Source organism: Leptidea sinapis, chromosome 30 (genome assembly GCF_905404315.1).
Source record: "Leptidea sinapis chromosome 30, ilLepSina1.1, whole genome shotgun sequence".
NCBI classification, from domain to species: Eukaryota; Metazoa; Arthropoda; class Insecta; order Lepidoptera; family Pieridae; genus Leptidea; species Leptidea sinapis.
In genome coordinates, this window is record NC_066294.1 from 7,777,001 (window position 1) to 7,797,715 (window position 20,715).

At 39.0% G+C, this 20,715-nt stretch overlaps 1 protein-coding gene across 1 annotated transcript; it reads right to left on the reverse strand.

The window, feature by feature from the left end:
* Positions 1 to 517: 517 nt before the first annotated feature.
* Positions 518 to 20,185, reverse strand: LOC126973698 (coiled-coil domain-containing protein 22 homolog). The gene is made up of 8 exons (XM_050821026.1): positions 19,824 to 20,185; positions 19,566 to 19,737; positions 19,197 to 19,461; positions 18,317 to 18,579; positions 15,184 to 15,411; positions 9,172 to 9,311; positions 3,121 to 3,286; positions 518 to 1,070 (listed from the first exon to the last, which is right to left on the reverse strand). Exons 1-8 carry the CDS (start codon positions 19,871 to 19,873, stop codon positions 849 to 851), a joined length of 1,506 nt encoding a protein of 501 aa, XP_050676983.1. The 5' UTR covers positions 19,874 to 20,185; the 3' UTR covers positions 518 to 848.
* Positions 20,186 to 20,715: the final 530 nt, after the last annotated feature.

Below are 20,715 nucleotides of genomic sequence, written 5' to 3' on the forward strand. Positions count from 1 at the left end.
GAGAGCCTAACTATGTTCAGAAGTTCTGCTACCCCAAAACATTACACAGCCCCCACCATCCGGCATAATATCTTTAAAACATACCTATCTCTGTATAACACTCTCCTGGTCTTTTTAGCTTTTACATGGGTCCTCAGCAAATTATTATAGCTTTGTCTTTCTATAGACACCTGTTCATTTTCGAAGTACTGGTATCTCGAAAACTAGTTCCAGATCCTCTGAACATGACTGACAACAAACCATATAAAATTTGTCACGAAAAACCATTTTAAACAGTTTTATGTGACACTATGTGATTCATACTTACCTAAACTAAGGATAATATAAATGTCTTATAAATTTTCTAGCTCTGATAATGCATGACAACAGGCCAGGTTAATACTTTAGTGAACAATTATTCCTTATTAAAGACTTATTAGCCTGTGATAAAAATATTTAAATTTTTCCGAAGCTTTCACAGCTTTTGAGTCTATCTAGACTTATCTAAGTTCTTGGTGTTTAATTAAAAAACTATGTGTGATGTGTGTATAAAAAATTTATTAAATAAGAAGTTATAATTTATTTTGATTTAATAAATAAACTGACATTGTGTTATAACTTAGACTTGATTCTGCAGTCAAACTGTCCAAACAGTTTTGTGAGACTATGTTAATTTAAGATTCTTTCTGTAAATGATTAATAGTATAAAATATAAATAATAAAATAACTCATTGGAGTTCATGATCACACCCGAGCCTGACATATAGGCCCTGTTTCACTGTCTAAATACGTAAATGTATTTTCCACCTCCCCAAGAAACATCTCTTATCTAAACATACTTTTTATTAGTAATATCTACAAAATATATTTTATTTTGACTCCGTTTGTAGGTTTGCCAGATCTGATTGTATTTTTTGTAAAATATCTTCAGTTCTCTTAGATTTTTCTGATTTAATATTGTCTTCCAAATCAACAATATCCCTGGCAAGTGTTCCCATGTCATTTACAAGTGATACAATTGTATTACACTCCGAATGTAATAGAGCTAGTAATTTGTAAGCCTTCTTAGCTTGGTCATCTTTTTTAGCATCCTGAAAAATATTATAAAGTGTGTTTGTTATTTATTACTTTTAAATGTTGGATTGATGGTGGGTTCTGGTGGCGCAGAATATAAAATACAAGTAAGAGTGCTAAACTGTTATCGCGAGTGTGCCACAGTAATTATGTGTTGGTCCATTGGTTCCGTTGTGTGTAGCTACTGCACGGTGGCACGAAAAAGGTTAGACAGCTCTTCGCAATAAAAGAGTTTCTAGACATATAATGAAGCAGCTGTAGAATTAGCAATTGTTCGGGATTACGAGACCTGTTATTCAGATAATTGGTAAAGCAGTGGGAAGAGTGATTGAAGAGCGAGAAAACGTTATTTTGGCAACACGAAAGTTAAAGTTAAATAAACTTTATTCAAAGAGGCTTAAACTAAGACTTCCGAATCGTCACTATAAATATTTCTTTTAAATCACTGAATGTACCATAACTTCGTAAAAAGTTGAGCTAGTGAGGAGAACATAATATAAGAAACTCAACGGCCACTCTTTTCAATCAAATAGGGTATTTTAATAAGGGGAATTAAAACACGAATGTGGGTTTATCACACGAGGCGAAGCCGAGTTTAGTTTCGAATAACCTACTTTTTTTTACGGCGCGCCACGTTCAGGTAGTGTGGAACGCGCTTAAACGAAAATGTTCTGTTTTTGAAATTCATACAGATACCACGCAGCAATAAGAATGTGGCTGTATGTTGAAACTCTTTGAGCATGAAGGGATCGAAAAAAAAAACCAAGGAGTGTTGTTATGAAATTCAGTACAACATTACAACACTCGTTTGGATGATGTAATGGTTATTACGACATTGGGTTTTAATGTTGGTAATAAGTTAACTGTTTCAGAATCTTTAATAGAGAATTTAAAGCATGGGTGTAGATAAATATACTATCGTATATTGGATGCATCAGCCTATAGAGCTTGAACTCAATGTTTGTCACAAATAGTAATTGCATCCAACAAATACAATGATTAACTATCGACCTAGCACCAGAAGCAGCACCCGCTTACGAGTCGACGCATGTGAAGGGAACGATGCCTGATCCATAGCAGGCATCGTTCCCTTCGCACATATTTGAGGGATGGAGACGATCCGGCCCACGACGCCGCGGCATGCAATGCCATCCAGTGAGCATGACGAACCATGTTATAGCTAACCTACGCATGATAACTAAACTACGCATGGACCTCAATAGAGGGGACAGATAATAGATACAAGTTTCTTTGGGCACTGGTGCACGATTTTCAAAAAATAAAACGATTGGTGTTCATTGTTTTTATTGATGAGCCACCCAATTTCCCTTGCAACACTAGAAGAATCACAGGATCGTTGCAGGCCTTTAAGGAAGGTTTACGCGCTTTTTTGGAAGGTACTTGTGGTGGTTAGTTCAGTTTCGTACTTTCGCGCGCCCGAGAGCACATGTAGCCTCGGTACGCGACTGTCATTGGCGCGCGTGATGTACAGACTGAGTTGACAGCTGACTGCTGAGCTGTGGTGTGTCGCCGCGGCAAGTCGATACTGCGCCGGCGCATGCGCACCGCGATCTCTGCGCAGGCTTGACCAATCGACAACGGGTTTCGAGACTTGGTGAATGCGAGTGGATTACGTCAGATTCATTATCATGTCTCATTCATTATCTCATACGTGGCAACTCAACCTGTGCACTGCCCGCGTTAATGATAATATAGTACGTGTTCTGTAAATTATATTAGAAGTGTTAGCATATAGTGATTAGTTATATATAACCTTCTGATCGATGTAAATATAGTGCGTTTGCTTGTTATAAGTTATTTAATTTAACACCAACGCCCCTACATACTGATGTCGTATCGTTCTGGAAACATTGCACACACAGTTTGTTGTGAGAACCGCATCCGCATACTTGAAAACCGCACTGTGGAGGAACGCCACACATCCAGATGGTGGGATGATATCCTAATTTATGGCGTGTCGTGCGTGGAATCCATCATTAATTTATGTAAATTGGTGGATATCTCGAACCAGATTGGCGAATTTATGGCAGACAAAAAAATACAAACCTTAAAAAGTGTCTCATCAGCGAGTGAGAAACATCTTTCTAACTGCCCTTCTAACATATTAATTTCTTTTTGAAGGTGTCTAGAATCATCTAAAATCTTTTTTATTTCAATATTCTGCTTCTCTACATTACCAATTATTTCCAATATTCGTTTCGTATAAATATGTCTGAAAAACAACAAACCATCATAATTCACAACAATACATTCTACACATACCCCATTATTCATAATAGTCTGCTAACTTAAAGCATTGCTAATTCTCACACTGTCTTCTTCTATTGACCTAAGTCAGAATGAGAAAAAACACTCCTAAGCGGCTGTTTAATGTTAGCGGACCATTATGAATAAGGGGGTTAATACCTACATGTTAACAATTAACTCGTGCGTTTTCAATGATGGTTATTACAGTATTTTATCAAAACGTTCATAGGCTTCGCTCTAAAATAGTACAAGTTTATAGAAACCTTTGTATGTGTTTGTAACGACGTGATCTGTTTTTCGGAGACGTGGCTGATGCATGGGTATCATAAAAGTGAACTATTTGACGCTCCCGATATACAGTAATTCACTGTGACGATATGTTAAGTAGCCTTAGAAGACTTTGGTTCAACGCGTGGTTGAGAGAGGTTGTTGAATTTAGGTTATTTTTTTGTTAACGCTGATCGTGGTGTTTGTGAATCTGAATTTTATTGTTAGTGTTGTTTTGGTGGTGGTATAACTATTATCGGTAAGTATATGGTATTTTTCTAATTATAAGTGGAAGTGAGTATGGAGGAGCCGCCTGATGATAGGGGGGGCATACCCCCAGACAAATCAAGAGCATTGAAAAGAACGGCAGAGATGGATATAACTAAACCTGATGGCAAGAAGATAAGGACACCGGCAGAATCGATCCAATCAATTTATTCGAAACCTGGTTTTGACTCTGACTCTAACCTTAAATACTCTGATGAAGACAAAGGCCCATTCTCTGTATATGTCTCTAAAATTGAGCCAGATCCCGCATCGGGATACGCATTGAAAATCCTTAAATTTGCACAATTCCTCCACAAAAATAATATAACCGGTATTAAAGAGGGAGGCATTAAGAAACTTGCAATAAGATCTCAGTTGATTTTATTTCAGCTGAAAAAGCTAACAAATTCTTAGACTTGGATATTCTAGAATGTAACAAATATTCTGCGTATATTCCGAAATTTCAAATATTTCGTATGGGGGTGGTCCGCGATATACCTACAGATTGGTCCCTCGAAGAACTTATTCAAGGCATAGTGTTACCAGTAAATTGTGGAGAGGTAATTCGAGCGAGAAGGCTAAATGTTAAGGTTAGGAATGATGGCATTACCACATGAGTACCTTCAAACTCAGTGATACTAACTTTTTTGGGCCAATCCTTACCCGATAAAGTATATTGCTACCATGCTACTCTCCCAGTTTCCCTTTACCAGCTTCCCACGATTCAATGCCGTAACTGCTGCAGATTTGGCATATAGCCAAACAATGCTCAGCCACAGCCATGTTATAAATGCGCTCAACCTCATTCCGGATAGTCTTGCACAACTAATGACTTGGAGGCTTCCTGCTTCCTTTGTCGTGGTGGAAGTCACATGGCCATCGATAGTAAATGCCCCGAACATGCTCGCCAAAAATCGATTTATCTTGTCACAGGAAAATATAAGTTATTCGGAAGCCTCAACCAGGTTTAATAAACCAAGACGACTTTATTCTGAAGTCTCTAGACCTCATTCCCCCGCTGTTACTCCTCGAACGTCTCAATTCCAACCAGCGACCACCACTCCTCGCACTTGGCAGCTAAACCTAAACCAGTTTTAGGGAAATCCTATGACCGTCAGGCTCACCAAAATATTATCTCCTCTCCCTCCTCTTCCCAGCCAAACGGCTGTGCCTTGCAGCTATTGCCATCCATAGAATCAACCCCTCTCCCCACTCCAAATGATAATCTTGCTGAACTACTTCTTTGCTCTCTTATTAATATGCTGTCCAAATTCTCGGACGCCTTACCGAACAATGTCTCTGCCCTGGTTGAACAGTTACTTGAAGTCATTTCCCGCAATAATGGCTCCTATAGGTCTCCAAATACTCCAATGGAATTGTAGAAGCATTCGCCGTCATAAACATGATTTGTCATATTTGATTATCGACACAAATTTTCTATCCTTGCCATTTCCGAGACGTGGCTCATGCCTGGGTCCCATTTTAGGATTTCAGGCTTTTCTTGCCTCCGGGATGACAGGGATGATGGTTGGGCAGGTTGTGCACTGCTGATTAATACATGTATGACATTCTCCCAAATTATTGCGCCTATACATAATCCAGGTTTACATGTAGTAGCTACCAGAGCTGCAAATATATCTTTTGTTTCTGTTTATATTCCTCACCCCAATTCTAACATCATTCTCGAACTAAATACTATATTCTCCTCAATACCTAGCGGATGGTGGTATTAGGTGATTTTAATTGCCGACACACCATCTGGGGTTCTCATTTTATTGACCCTCGTTATCGTCGATGACATAAATTTATGTATCCTCAATGATGGATGGTCGCCAATGCCCATCGGCATCAATTTTCATTGCTTATGGACTCAGAAAGTGACACTTTTACACAGATAACAACATCTAATTGTATCCAGATGTATGAGAAGTTCATATCGTCAATTTTACAAGCTGCTAATGCTTCAATTCCCATAAAAAATCCTGACCGAAAATTAACTTCTTCCCCTCCTTGGTGGGACGCTGAATGCTCCGCCATGGTCCGCTCGCGAAAAGAAGCTGAGAAAATATTCTCCACATCTTGTAGCATGGTAGATTTTATTTCATTTAAACAGATTTCTGCTCGCACATCAAGACTTCTTTCCAAAAAGAAATCCCTTGGATGGCGTCAATTCTGTGAATCCTTATCTCCTCGTTCCCCCCTTTCCCTCGTTTGGAAAAATATAAAAACGTATCGTAGAGGTTTTGACATGCCAGACATTTCAAACAATGACCCAAACTCTTTTATTAATGACTTCTTTTGCCATCTAGCTCCTCCCTACGTCCCTGAATCTGATTGCCTTTTTACCCCCGATCCGATTTCTACCCTTTCCGACTCAGACAAAATGAACGATCCTTTTTCCTTCTCCGAACTAACATCTGTTCTTGATCACCTTCGTGATTCCTCTCCTGGCGCGGATGGTATACCTTATTCCTTCATTTGTAAATCCTCTACCACTAGCAAAAAAGTCCTTCTTAATATTCTCAATTCGTTCTGCTCCTCCTGTGCAATCCCGAATTCTTGGAGAACACAAATTATTATACCCATCCATAAACCTGGCAAGGACCCATTGGTTGCTTCCTCCTATCGTCCCATTGCTTTGTCGTCAGTTCTGGCCAAAATTATGTAAAATTTGGTAAAAAACAGATTAGAATGGATAATAGAAAATAAAAATCTCCTTTCTAATAGCCAATATGGCTTTAGGAAAGGTATACGCTGGACAACCTAAGCATCCTTACTTCTGAAATTCGTTTAGCATTTTCTAGAAGCGAGCATGTTGTTGGGGTCTTTCTAGATGTCTCAGCGGCATATGACAACGTTCACCTTCCTCTACTCAGGCAGAAAATGCACCAGCTGAGTATTCCTGTTAGGTTGATCAATATCATTGGTAATATGTTAATGGGTCCCGTCTATTTCCGTCCGCCATCAAGGAACCCTCCTCCCACCCCGAACTGTCTGGAAGGGCCTCCCACAGGGTTCGGTGATAAGTCCTATCCTATATAATATATATACTTCAGACCTAGGCCTTACTGTTAGCCCATTCTGCAAAATTCTTCAATATGCTGATGATATAGCACTATACTCCATCTCATCTTCTTTCAACTATTCATCATCTTGCTTAAATTCTGCTTTATATTATCTGAATCAATGGCTCTTAGACCACAACCTCATTCTTTCTGTTCCCAAATCTACTGCGGTTATTTTTTCCCGAAAAGGCACTATACCGGTCATAAATCTCTCAGTAGGTGATGAATCAGTCCCGTTTAAGGACAATGTTAAATTCCTAGGTCTTTTTCTTGACTCTAAGCTCTCCGGTATTCACCACTTGAAGTACATTGTTAAGAAATGTGAGAGGGGTGTCAACGTTATGAGGGCCCTTTCGGGGGTACGCTGGGGTGCCCACCCATTTTGTCAAAAACTTTTATACAATGCTATCGTTCGTAGTCATTTTGATTACGGTAGCTTTCTACTTGAGCCGTGTAGCAAAATAGCCCTGTCCAAATTAGAGAAAATTCAGTGCAAATGCTTACGAATCATAACTGGTGCTATGAAATGTTCTCCCGTTAACGCTCTCCAAGTGGAGTGTGTAGACCCACCTCTTCACCTTCGCCGTCAGTACCTAGCCGATAGATTCCTAACTAACGTAATCCAATTTAGCGCACACCCCCTTCTTGATATTCTGCACTCTTTGTCTCTAACTATTAAAACTTCTTTATATTGGTCTCATAAAGATCCGCCTCCGTTAATTAATTCTTATACTAAATTTAAAGCCTTTCCAGTTCCCATTTACCAATCAGCCTTATGCCCAGTCTTTGAAGTAGAATATCAGTCTCTCATTTTCCAACCTAAAATTTTCTTTGACTTTGGAATTACTAAACACTGTCCTGAAGCCAATAGAAAATTTAATTCTATTATATCTTCTGATTGGGTGACGTTGTACACGGACGCATCCAAATTATCCAACAATAGCTGGGTCGGGTCTGCAGTTTGGATCCCTAAGTTCCGTATAATTTTCAATTACAAAAGTTCCCCGCAGAATTCTATCTTTACTGGCGAATGAATTGCCCTGTCAGAGGCGGTGTCATATGTTGAATCACATAAGATCAACAAGGCTTTAATCTTGTCTGACTCATTAAGCTGCTTGTTGGACCTAACAAAAAATCCTATCAAATCTTCAAACAACTACACAATTAATTTAAGAACAAAGGCATCCCTGTACAGATGTCACATAATGGGAATAGAAGTTGCATTACTTGGATACCTAGTCATCTAGGGATAACTGGCAATGAAATTGCAGACTCGTGCGCTAAAGACGCGATTCAGTCTGGAACATTAAAATTACTGTTTTCCTCGAGATCTACGCGCTGTCTAAACACTTTCTGGTTGATTCATGGAATGCGTTATGGCAAATCACAAAACAAACTAAAGGTAAATTCTATGGTTCTATCCAACCCTTTATCCCCTCCAAGCCCTGGTTCTTTCCTCAAAAAAAAACAAAGTAAACTTTTCACTTCTGTCATCATACGACTTCGCTTGGGATTTGTCTGTTCCCCAGTATTTTTGGCCAAGATCCGGGTAAGGGACCATTCTATATGTGAATGTGGCCTTGAGGAAGGTACTCTTGAACATATTTTTTTCTATTGCCCTAAATTGTCAATTCCTTTATATGACCTTCTACCGAAGGATATCCCTCGCCCCATCAACATCCCTTTTCTTCTTAATTTATGCCATTCCCCTTTCATAAAGATTCTTTACAAATTTATTTCCCGCAATAATATTAAATTGTAATTTCTATCCTCCATACTTTCTACGCTTCTATTAGGCACATATATACATTCACACATTTCTCCCTTAAACTTAGATTAGATACTAACAAGGTAGTTAATATATTGGGTGTTTATTACTAACCGTACTAACTCTTGTTGCCTATTCTTCAGTTCACAAAAAAACCACAGATATATCAACCGATCATTTCCTTTTAAATCAGCTAAATTAAAATAAAAAATCTCTCCACCTTGACGTTGGCCGAATCGTCGACATTCAGTCGACAGAGCCAGTTATAAAAAAAAAAGTAGCCTTACCAAAAATGGTTACACAATTTAAATTACAATGATGCTATTTGGTCTAAATTGAATGAAATTGATTGGCTCAAAAAAAATTCATAATAGGTAAGTCCTTAGAATTCTTTTACTCTATGGCCTTCTTTCTATGCTCATAAAAATACAGAATTGCTATTATTCTTGGTCTTAGAATCTAATAATAATACGTACACATTACCTTTTATTTCCACCTTTAAGTTTCTCATACTTTAGTTTCAGTTGATTTCTTATGTTTTCTTTCTTTTCGCATTCATCTTGCATTTCCTTAGCTCTCTCTTTTAAAGTTAATAATTTTTTCTTGCATTTATTTCTTTCAGACTAAAATGTACATTTTGAGTTAGATATGTAAAAGAAAAGGCGAAATAATTTGCTGCTGTAAGGAACATGCATGTTTTTAATTCATTAACATTGTTTATTCAGTAACATTTACATAATAATAAAGAATAAAGGCAAAAGAATAAAATAAGTACAGACGTGGGTACTTTAAGAGCCTACAGTTTTCAGTCAAGAATTAGTTTCTCACAACTCTAACAGGGCGAAAAATAAAGGAAAAATAGGTCAGACTAGCAGGAAATAGAATTAGTAATTATGTTTTAGTAAGCAACACTAAAAGAATTAAGAAAAACACTAAAATGTAAAATAATAAATAGATTCATGTGATAAAGTATTTATAATTTGATATTATTTACCGATATAAAAAATGCCAAACTTTGTTATCATTGATGAGTTAAATTTGTATGTATACGGGAAAACGGAATGCGGAGAGCGATAAGGGTTTCATACAAAGTGGAGCTCGATCATGTAACAGGCAGGCGGAGATGTCATTTACATCACCTGCATAGAAACTACAACGACACGAGTGTTCTAGACGCATACTAATCGAGAAAGGTCGCTCGCAGGCCCAGTTGCCCCTCGTATTCTGAGGAGGGCACAGTACCGCGTATGTCACAGGACAAACAGGGCAGCAACACCACTGCACCCCGCTCCAAGCTTAACGTAGACTTTTGTAACATCCGGGGAATTCACTCCAACTTAAACGCCGTCCACCACCACCTTGAGACGGCGCAGCCGGCCTTGTGTTTCCTTACGGAGACGCAGATATCTCGACCTAGCGATACGTCATATTTCGTTAAATTGATTACCCCGGGGTACGTTTACCCCGGGTACAAAATTGAGCATAATTTCATGCCTCATGCCTGTCGCCATCTCGGCAATTTTGAGGGTAGGGACCTGTCTAATCTCCGGCTCCGCGTAGATTTAGAGGACCGCGTCCGCATCTATGCATGTGTCTACAGGTCCCATAGTGGTAACGCAGAAACGGATCACCTCATGGGCTGCGTTCAAGCGGCATTTGATGACGTGCTTGCTCAGATCCCCTCCGCTGAAATCGTAGTCTTGGGTGATTTCAACGGGCACAATGCCGAATGGCTTGGATCACGTACTACAGACTACGCAGGGCGATCTGTGCATAATTTTGCATTCGTGTAAGGTCTGTCCCAATTGGTTGAGTCGCCAACGCGGCTCCCGGATGTGGATAGCCACATGCCGTCCTTATTGGATCTTCTGCTGACTACACATCCCGATGGTTACCAGGTCTCTCTCGACGCCCCTCTCGGAACGTCCGACCATTGCCTGGTCAGGAGTATAGTGCCTATCCGACGCCAACGTCGCAGACCAGCAGTGACCCGCCGCGTTTGGCACTACAAGTCAGCAGATTGGGATAGGATGCGTACCTTTTTTGCATCCTACCCTTGGGGCAGGGTTTGCTTCCCTTTGGATGATCCTAGTGCCTGCGCCGTTGCAGTAGCCGATGTGATACTGCAGGGCATGGATATTTTTATACCAAGCTCTGTAGTACCGATCGGTGGCAGATCACAGCCCTGGTTCGATGCGTCAGTTAAAGCAGCATCTGACTGCAAAAAACAGGCGTATCGAACTTGGGTTGCGGCACTGGGCTCAAAGGATCCGAACTGCAAAGTTCTGAAGAGGAAATATAACCGTGCTTTCAGATTTTTTAAGCAGCAAATCGCCCGTGCGAAATTGGCGAGCAGCTTTCCAGCTACCCGACCGGGACACGCAAGTTCTAGTCGTTGTCGATAGCTGCTCTTGTTAACTTCAACCAGCCGTCCATGCCGCCGTTGCACATGAGGAATCACACCCTGGCCAATACGGCAAAAGAGAAAGCCGATCTCCTGTGCACTCTTTTTGCCTCCAACTCGACTCTTGACGACAACGGAAAAACACCGCCGACCATCCCGCGGTGTCAGAGCTCTATGCCTGAAGTACAGTTCCGACAGAAGACTGTTAGGCGAGCTCTGTTTTCGTTGGACGTCAGGAAGTCGAGCGGGCCGGATGGCATTTCTCCAATCGTGCTTAGAACGTGTGCCCCTGAATTGACGCTGGTGCTAACGCGTTTATTCCTTCACTCTTATTCAAAAGGCGTAGTCCCTGATTCATGGAAGTCAGCCCTTGTCCATCCGATCCCAAAAAAAGGAGACAGTTCGGATCCGGCAAACTACAGGCCTATTTCTATTACCTCCCTACTCTCCATAATCATGGAGAGCATAATAAACCGCCAGCTCTTGGTATACCTTGAGGGTCACCAGTTGATCAACGCCCGGCAGTACGGCTTTCGCCATGGTCGGTCGACTGGCGATCTTCTGGTATACCTAACACATAGATGGGCGGCGGCTATTGAAAGCAAGGGGGAAGGCCTGGCAGTTGGTCTGGATATAGCGAAGGTCTTTGATCGTGTATGGCACAAGGCGCTCCTCGCAAAACTTCCATCATTTGGGCTTCCCGAGAGTTTATGCAAGTGCACCTCCAGCTTCCTCACTGGGCGCAGCATACAGGTCGTTGTCGACTGTTATTGCTCGAATCCCAAGCCCGTGAACGCTGGAGTGCCCCAAGGCTGTGTGCTATCTCCCACGCTGTTTCTTCTGCATATCAATGATATGTTGGACACCGCCAACATGCATTGCTATGCAGACGACAGCACTGGTGATGCCGTATACACGGGCCATGCAGGTCTCCCTCGGGAAAACGTCGAGCAGTGCCGGGAGAAACTTGTGTCTTCTATCGAGAAGGTCGCGGAATGGGGTAAGTTGAACCTTGTCCAATTTAACCCCCAGAAGACTCAAGTTTGCGCGTTTACCACTAAAAAAAACCCCATTTGCCGTATCACCGGCAAGTATCGGAATACTGGGTCTCGAAATCTCGAGCGATTGCCAATTCCGTGGCCATCTGGAGGGCAAAGCCAAATTGGCTTCGAAGAAGCTGGGCGTCATAAATAGAGCACGGCAATACTTCAAGCCGGCCCACATTCTAGCGCTCTACAAAGCGCAGGTCCGGCCTCACATGGAGTATTGCTGTCATCTCTGGTCTGGCGCACCCCAGTATCAGCTCGATCCATTCGACTGCGTGCAACGCAGAGCAGCTCGAATTGTCGGGGACCTAGCGCTCTGTGAACGGCTGGATCACTTGGCGTTGCGTAGAGACGTCGCTTCATTGTGTGTCTTCTACCGCATTTATCACGGGGAGTGTTCCGAAGAGCTGTTCAACCTGATTCCTGCCGCCGAATTTCACCTTCGCACGACACGCCACAAGTTACGATATCATCCCCACCATCTGGATGTGTGGCGGTCCTCCACAGTGCGGTTTTCAATGAGCTTTCTTCCTCGCACTACGAAGCTGTGGAATGAGCTTCCTTGTGCGGTGTTTCCGGGACGATTCGACATGAATACCTTCAAGAAAAGCGCGTACACCTTCCTTAAAGGCCGGCAACGCTCCTGTGATTCCTCTGGTGTTGCAACAGAGTGTGGGCGGCGGTGGTCACTTAACACCAGGTGACCCGTACGCTCGTTTGTCCTCTATTCCATAAAAAAAAATCAAGGCTATAGTAGCAGGGGATTTTTTATATAATGGTAAAACTTCCGATGTTTGTTGTGATAATTGTGTAAATACAGTCAAAACCGTTTATGGCGACATCGTTTAGAACCACATACCGGTTAAATTTACCAAAATCAAAGGTCCTGGCTGAATGTTATATGACCGCCTTATCTAAAACATTGGTTTTTACGACATTCTTTACTACGACATACCGCATTAAGCGACCACATTTGGTTAATGTTTTCGGAGAATTATATCTGTAGAACGACCGGCTCAGCTGTATTGTAAACAATTTGAATAGGTAACTGTATCCACATCTGGCACAGTATAATAGTCAATGGCTATTATCGTAAAAGTAAACAAAGTTTAGGATCTTTTGTAATTCTTAGAAACAAAGCACATGCATGCCGTAGCCTCAAGGCCCGCTTCGTCATATCTCTTAAGTCAGTTTGTTACCTTTACACAAGACGCACCAAAACATTATTGTTGAGTTAACTGTGAAAATTGTAACATGTCGCAAAAAGAAAACAAATCAGTAGCGAAGAAAAATCGCATATTATTTCAAAGCTAGAGAAAGGAATTCCAAACAAAGACCTGGCAAAAGAATATGGTGTATCTCACTCGACAATTTCGACCATTTGGAAAGAAAGGGAGAAAATTCAAATCCTTTACGACAATAATTTTTTGAAAATGAAACGAGCCAGAACAACGAAGATTGAGGAAGCTTTGTTAAAGTGGTTTAAATATCAAAGGACAAATAATGTGCCAATAAATGGACCAATTCTTCAACAAAAAGCAAACGATTTTGCTCAACGTTTTGGTGAAGATTTTGTTTGCTCGTCTAGTTGGATTCAACGTTTCCGGGCTCGACATGGCATTGTCGGCGGGAAAATGAGTGGTGAAGCTGCCAGTGTGGATAAAGATGCTGTAGACGAATGGATTACGCAAAAGTGGCCTACATTATGCGAAGGCTACAGTCCAGAAGACATTTATAACGCAGACGAAACCGGACTTTTTTACAATATGACACCAGACAGGTCTTTAAAATTCAAAGGAGAGAATTGTTCGGGAGGAAAAATGTCCAAGACGAGACTAACGATCATGGTTGCAGCAAATATGACAGGATCCTGTAAAAGGAAGCTTTTAGTTATCTATATATTATTAGGGAAATCTAAGAAACCAAGATGCTTTAAAAACATACGCTCACTGCCGGTAACGTATGAAAACAATGTGAAGTCATGGATGACATCGGAAATTTTTGAAAAATGGTTACGAAACTGGGACGCTGAATTAAAAGCAAACAATAAGAAAGTTCTTCTTTTAGTTGATAATTGTCCTGCTCATCCGGCTGTTACTAATCTGAAGTGTATTAAACTCGTGTTCTTACCACCAAATGTTACATCTGTACTGCAACCTATGGACCAAGGTGTAATAAGATGTTTAAAATCTCATTATAGAAGACTGCAAGTGTTAAAGTTAATACAAAGCATTGACAGTAATAATCAGAACAGCTTTACGGTTCTTGATGCCATCTTGATGATATCCGAAGCATGTGAAAAAGTTTCACAAAAAACTATAGCTAACTGCTTTGGGCATGCAGGTTTTAAAGATCTTACAAGTCTTATAACAAGAACCTCAGATGATGTGATTGACGACGATGAAGAGGACAATATTTCTTTGGCTCAATTAGCCCAAAATTTACGACCTGCTTTATCTACTACTGAAACAGACGAGTTCATTGATGTGGATCAGTCTATTGCAATTTGTGCACCAGCTACGGAGGATGATATTGTACGTGAAGTTCAAGAGGAAAATGAAAATGAACAGGAAGACTCGGAAGAACAACTTACAGTGCCAATATGATTGACGGTCTCAATGCTGTTAGTGTATTACGAAAGATTGTTCTTTTTAATGAAGAGTTCCACATGCAGGGAAAATGTGACGATACGCTGATTAAAATCCAACGTGAATTACAAAATGTGTATGCACGACAGAAGTGTTTCAAACAAACTAAAACTACAGATTTTATGCATACAAAAATGATGGAAAAATGATATTGTTCTTTTATATTATACGTTTGTATTGAAGTAAACAAAATGCAGTTTAATTTGATACATGAATATACATATTATCTTTCCTATTAATACCTGTCACCGGTTGTTACAACTATCGGTTTTTACGACTCAATATGAGTAGTCCCTTCGATGTCGTTATAACAGATTTTGACTGTATTTAGATTGCTATTATTTTTAATATAGACAGTCAAGTCAATAGTTATCAATGGTTTTGTATCTATTTTTACCTCATTTTGACTTTTCCTTATTTTGCTCTTCTCGATGTTCAATTTAGTTGCAAGATTCATAAATGTCAATTCTTCAATTTGAGAATGGAGATCCTTTATGTTTTTATGTACATTTTCCAGTAAATTGTTATCAACTGCATCTTGTGAATCAATGTCTATCCCAAAGCTACTCATGATGTCCTGTATATTTTTTAGGTCTGATACAATACGGTCAGCATTCTTTAAGGCCTGTAAAATGCATAATAGAGAATTGTATTTGTACCTATATTTACAAAATGTATTGATGTAGATGAATAATATAGCCGTCTACTTTTTTCTTTTTCGTGAATTCTAAGCCCTATAAGAGGTAGTTTTAGAAACATTACCAAGTGTAATCATGTATCATGGAAATATAAATCAACTACCGGACACCGTTAAAATACGAAATAACATTGCCATCATACTGATGTCTAGTATTTCACACACATACTCACGCCTTGTTCCCGTTGGGGTAGGCAGAGACAATAGAATGCCATTTGCTTCTATCCTTACAAATCTCACGCGCTTCCTCTACATTCATTACTCTTTTCATACATGCTCGCCGGTTGCGGGTGCTTCGGACTTCTCCTTTTCTCAAAACGTCCCTAATTTGATCGACGAATGTTCTACGAGGTCTCCCGCGACCGACTTGCCCACACACACTTGCCTTATATATTTGATGCGTCATTCTTCCTTCACTCATTCGCTCCACGTGTCCAAACCATTTAAGCATTCCTTTTTCAGTCCTTGTCACAACATCCTCTTTCAAACCACAGCACGCTCGTATTACCGCATTCGAAATTCTATCAGTCAGTCTCACCCCACACATACTACGCAGTGATCGCATCTCAACTGCGTTAATTCTGCTTTTATGCTTCTTCTGCCATACCCAACTCTCACTTCCATACATTAACGTGGCGACAAGCACTCCATTATGTACAGCCATTCGCGCTTCTATTGGCACAGTCTGACTTCTGTTTATAAAGGCATGCAGCGCTCCATTCACACAATTTCCCGCAGTCACTCTCCTTTCAATATCACCTTCATATCTTCCGTCTCTTGTAAACATGCTACCCAAATATACGAATTCTGTAACTTGTTCTACCCTTTAATCTTCAATCATGATAGTACACTCAGTCAACCTTTCATCCTTCTCAAATACCATCACTTTCATCTTTCTTGCATTTACTTTCAAACCTCTCTCTTTAAAGCTCCATGTTCAAGCAGTCAATCATTTGTTGCAACTCATTTACCGATGATGAAAAAATGACTTGATCATCGGCGTACAAGAGGCACTTAACACACAACCCTTCCATATTGATTCCACATTGCATTTCTCTCATATCATTCATGCACCTATCCATGAATAGGTGGAACAACCAAGGCGACGCTACACAACCTTGTCTGACACCTTTGGAGATATCAAACCAGCCCGTATAGGCACGAACACAGGCTTGAGAATCCCTGTACAGAGATTTCAGAGCCCTTATCAGAAAATTGTCCACCCCATACATAGATAAGACCTTCCATAATTCCTTTCTATTCATCCTATCATATGGCTTTCCAAGTCTATGAACGCGCAATATACTTTCTGGTTTTTTGCCAGACATTTTTCAGTGATGCAGCGTAAGGAAAAGACTTGATCCGTACATCCCATTCCCTTCCGAAATCCCGCTTGCACATCCCATACCTTGTCATTAGTCACATTCATTACTCTTTCAATCAATATTCTAGCATTTCATAGTCAAGTATTTAATTGGAAACTTTTCCTCATACAGCCATTTTGTGGAATGAACTGCCAGAATCTTCAGACAAAAGACAGTTGGCGAGCTTAGCTGTCTTCGGAAGTTAAGAAGACAACATTACTCCCATATTGCTCTTACCGTGTAACAAACATTCCACTGTACTCATGGAAGTCAGCCCATGGTAATCTGATCCCAAAAATAGTGACAGCTTGGTTCCTACTAACTTAATAGCAATATGCCTTCCTGCTCTACAAAATCGTGGAAAGCATAATTAAACAGCAGATGCTGTTGGTATACATATAGAGTCACCAGTTCAATTAAATACTGACCATGGTACATTGGCTGGCGGTCTTCTAGTATACCTAACATATAGATGGGTGGCGTCTATCGAATGCAAGGGTTGCTTACTTGGCACTTAGTTTGGATATAGCAAAGGCCATTTGGGTTTGCCGAGAGTTTATACAAGTGGACCTCCAGTTTTCTCACTGGACACGCTTTGAACATGATGCCCGTGAATGTGAATGATATGTTGGATGCCTCTACTATGCATTAATAAGCGTCTACCAGTACTGGATATTATTTTTAATGTTTAACTATCTATCACCAGTATTTGGCAAGACCCAAGACAACAAGATCAGAATACATAGAGTATTCTGGAAATTTCGGGTAATTTCCAATTCCGCGGTCATCTGAAAGTCAAGTTAAATTGGCTACAAAAAAACTGGGAGTCTTAAATAGAGACAATAGTTCAAGCCGGCCCTAGACATTCTAGCTCTCTAAGAAGCGTTGATCTAGTGCAGAATCAGCTCAAACTATTTGACATTTTTTTGAACAGGAGGACAAACAAGTGTGTGTCACCTGATGTTAAGTGAGCACCACCTACCACATTCTCCTGCAATACCAGAGGAGTATTTATAGCTCTAGAATTAATTATATTGTGTGTGTACAACAACATATTGATAAATGTAGTTACGAATGGAATGTTACGACTGAAACAATGTTAAGACTGACCGAATTCCACATACATATTATACACTTCAAACTTGGATATCATCACCACCATCTGGATATGTGAGTGTGTTGTTGCAGAAGAATGTGAGTGGTGGTGATCACTTACCATAAGGTGACCTACAGCCATTTTTATAAGTTTAATTTTGTTTGAGGTATGATTTTTTTCTTTATTATAACCGTCAATAAAGCTTATTCCATATGAAGTATTTCTTCTTTCTAATACCAAAATAAATAAAACCTATATATAACTACTGTTAAAAAAAATAAAAGCAGTGGGTTGCCCTGTTAATAACTATTGGCATGTAGCATTAAGTAAGTGTGAGTGTTAAGTATCATTTATGATTTGCATTTTTTTTTACCTGAGAGCACTCAACTTCCATTACATTTCGTTCACTAGTAAGTGTATCAAGTTTCTGTTTCAATATAATTGATGTTTCTTTCAACTCTCTCAAGGATTTTTCACTTTCATATCTAGTTTCAGAGTCAACAGCAGTATTTTTACTCGGTAATATCATATTGTTAACATTTGGTTTTTCATTATCACTTATGAGTTTTGGTTGCCAGTATGTCAGTAATTTTTCTTGTATATCTTTAGAATCAAATTGTATTTTTGAAGTCTCAACTAAAATGGAAAAACAAATAAGTACATTTTTTTTACTTTATATCACATCATTATTTAATACTTTATGTCAATAGCTGTTATGTAATTTTTAACTGAAGTGCATTTTATTGGATAACTATTTATTTAATCGAATTTTCAGATAATTATAGCATATGTGTGTGTTTATATGTAAATGCATTAGTTGTATGTTATATTCTATAGTTTATGCTTTTGATGATAGAAATGAAATTAAACAAATTCATTTTGATCCCCAGAAAGTTTTGATACAGCTGTAAACAGTAATATACTCTAGGCACATTATTAAACCATAAAAACATTAATTTGAGTGAAACAACATTTAAAATTATGGGTCTTGGTAGGTAAAACAAAACTGTGATTAAAGTGGGGTTTCCACACCAAGTGTACTCAGACAGGGAAAATCTCACCCAAAGAAGTTAATAGTACTCATCACATGCATACCCTATATGACTAGTGCCTGTGTAGTCTTCTGAGTACATGCTGCCCAAAGTCCTCAAATAATCAAAATCCTTTTAAAAAATTAAGCAACTAATGTGTTGTATGAAAACCCTGTCACAACAGCAAATACAAAAATATAAACAAATATAAAAGAAACTCACCATGATTAAATATCATATCTGTAAGTGTTCTATTTAAACTTTTATTGCAGCAAGGTGGTATCCAAATCTTATTCAATTCCTCAGCTATTTTCAAATTAATCTGTTGTTTTAACATTTGTTTTTTATTATTTGGAGATACTTTATTAGGTACCTTATTGTCTTCATTTGGTAGTTTTTCAATCAGATACATAAATAGCCTTCTCAGTTCAGTTTCATTAGAATATAAAAAAGTTTGATAGCCAACATCATTTTCATATCCAAGATCCTTCAAAAGAAATAATTTCTTATTATCATTTTGCAAAAAATTAATTTGAAAAGCTAACACAGAAATATGGGATGTATTTTTAAAGTAAATGGGTTTAATCCTACCTTGCAGAATCCTGCAATTTGTGTTGCAACACCAATTCGTTGTGAAATACCTGATGGAAGCGTAGAAGGTACTTTCCAACCTGGTTTGATAGCACAAATACATCGTGCTGCGGCTTCTATGATAGTTTCGACAGGAATTCCACTTAAATTTTTGGCGCTTTCGTCAATATTGCTGTTTATTTATAAAATTTTGTATGTAAACATTTTATGTAGTTGCAGTAAGTAAATCATAAATCAGAAAATATTTTATTTACTTACACATTTAACAGCCGAAGAAAATGTATTATAATAGAATCAACTTCTTCCATTGTAAATAAACTATTTTTATTTTTTGCTACTACCTAGTGGCTAGTACCGGCGTTTACTTTTCTACTTGTAAGTTGTAACTTGAAAATCAAGTACATGAGCACTCTACCACAGACTCTACTCTCCAACTTCTCTTCCTAGTTTCCATTTTTCAAGTTTAACTAATAGTACTTGTACTGTTATATATTCTTTGCTAAAAGTACTCAGTGAATATAGATAGTATATTAATGCTCCGAGATAAAAACTAAAATATGTCGATGTCGATAAAATTAAATAATGAAAATTGAAAAGATAAGTCAATCACCTATAGTCGGAAATGTAATTCGATACCAAAAATGTAAACAAAGAAATGCCACTGTCATAATGACAATTCAGAGATTATCAACATTTTCTTAGGAAGTTTAATTATTATAAACTTATTCGATTCGGTTTTTCGGGGTCAGTGCTTGAAACAAGTGTTTAACGCAATTTCTTAATTCTTATTTTACTTAATTTACCTGTTGTGTGTATTTGCTGCATTTTAATTTCTGTTGATTCTCTAAGTAATTTGTGTGTCTATATACGTGTGTTGTGTCATATATAATTGTAAGTATTGAGTTTGTGTAAATATGATCGGTGGCGTCCCTCCCCCCGATCCCGGGGGAGGGATTTCTGATCAAAATTCCCTTAGTAACCCATCTCCCATGAACATAGATTCAAACCGTCCTTCAAGGAAAAGTCAAAGTGACGTAGATCCTGCATCACCTCAATTACTCAAGAAAAATTCAGTTTCTCAAATAGTCGGATTCATTCAGTCTATTTATACCTTATCTTTTTTTTATGGAATAGGAGGACAAACGAGCGT

What these genes read in the sequence shown, in the direction of transcription:
- LOC126973698 (XM_050821026.1), bottom strand. Translation starts at nt 19,873, where the DNA reads ATGGAAGAAGTTGATTCTATTATAATACATTTTCTTCGGCTGTTAAAT. An exon ending in AAATTGCAGGATTCTGCAAG is followed by an intron (nt 19,462 to 19,565) that starts GTAGGATTAAAC and finishes TTTCTTTTGAAG; the next exon opens with GATCTTGGATATGAAAATGA. An exon ending in TGGAAGTTGAGTGCTCTCAG is followed by an intron (nt 15,412 to 18,316) that starts GTAAAAAAAAAT and finishes TGCATTTTACAG; the next exon opens with GCCTTAAAGAATGCTGACCG.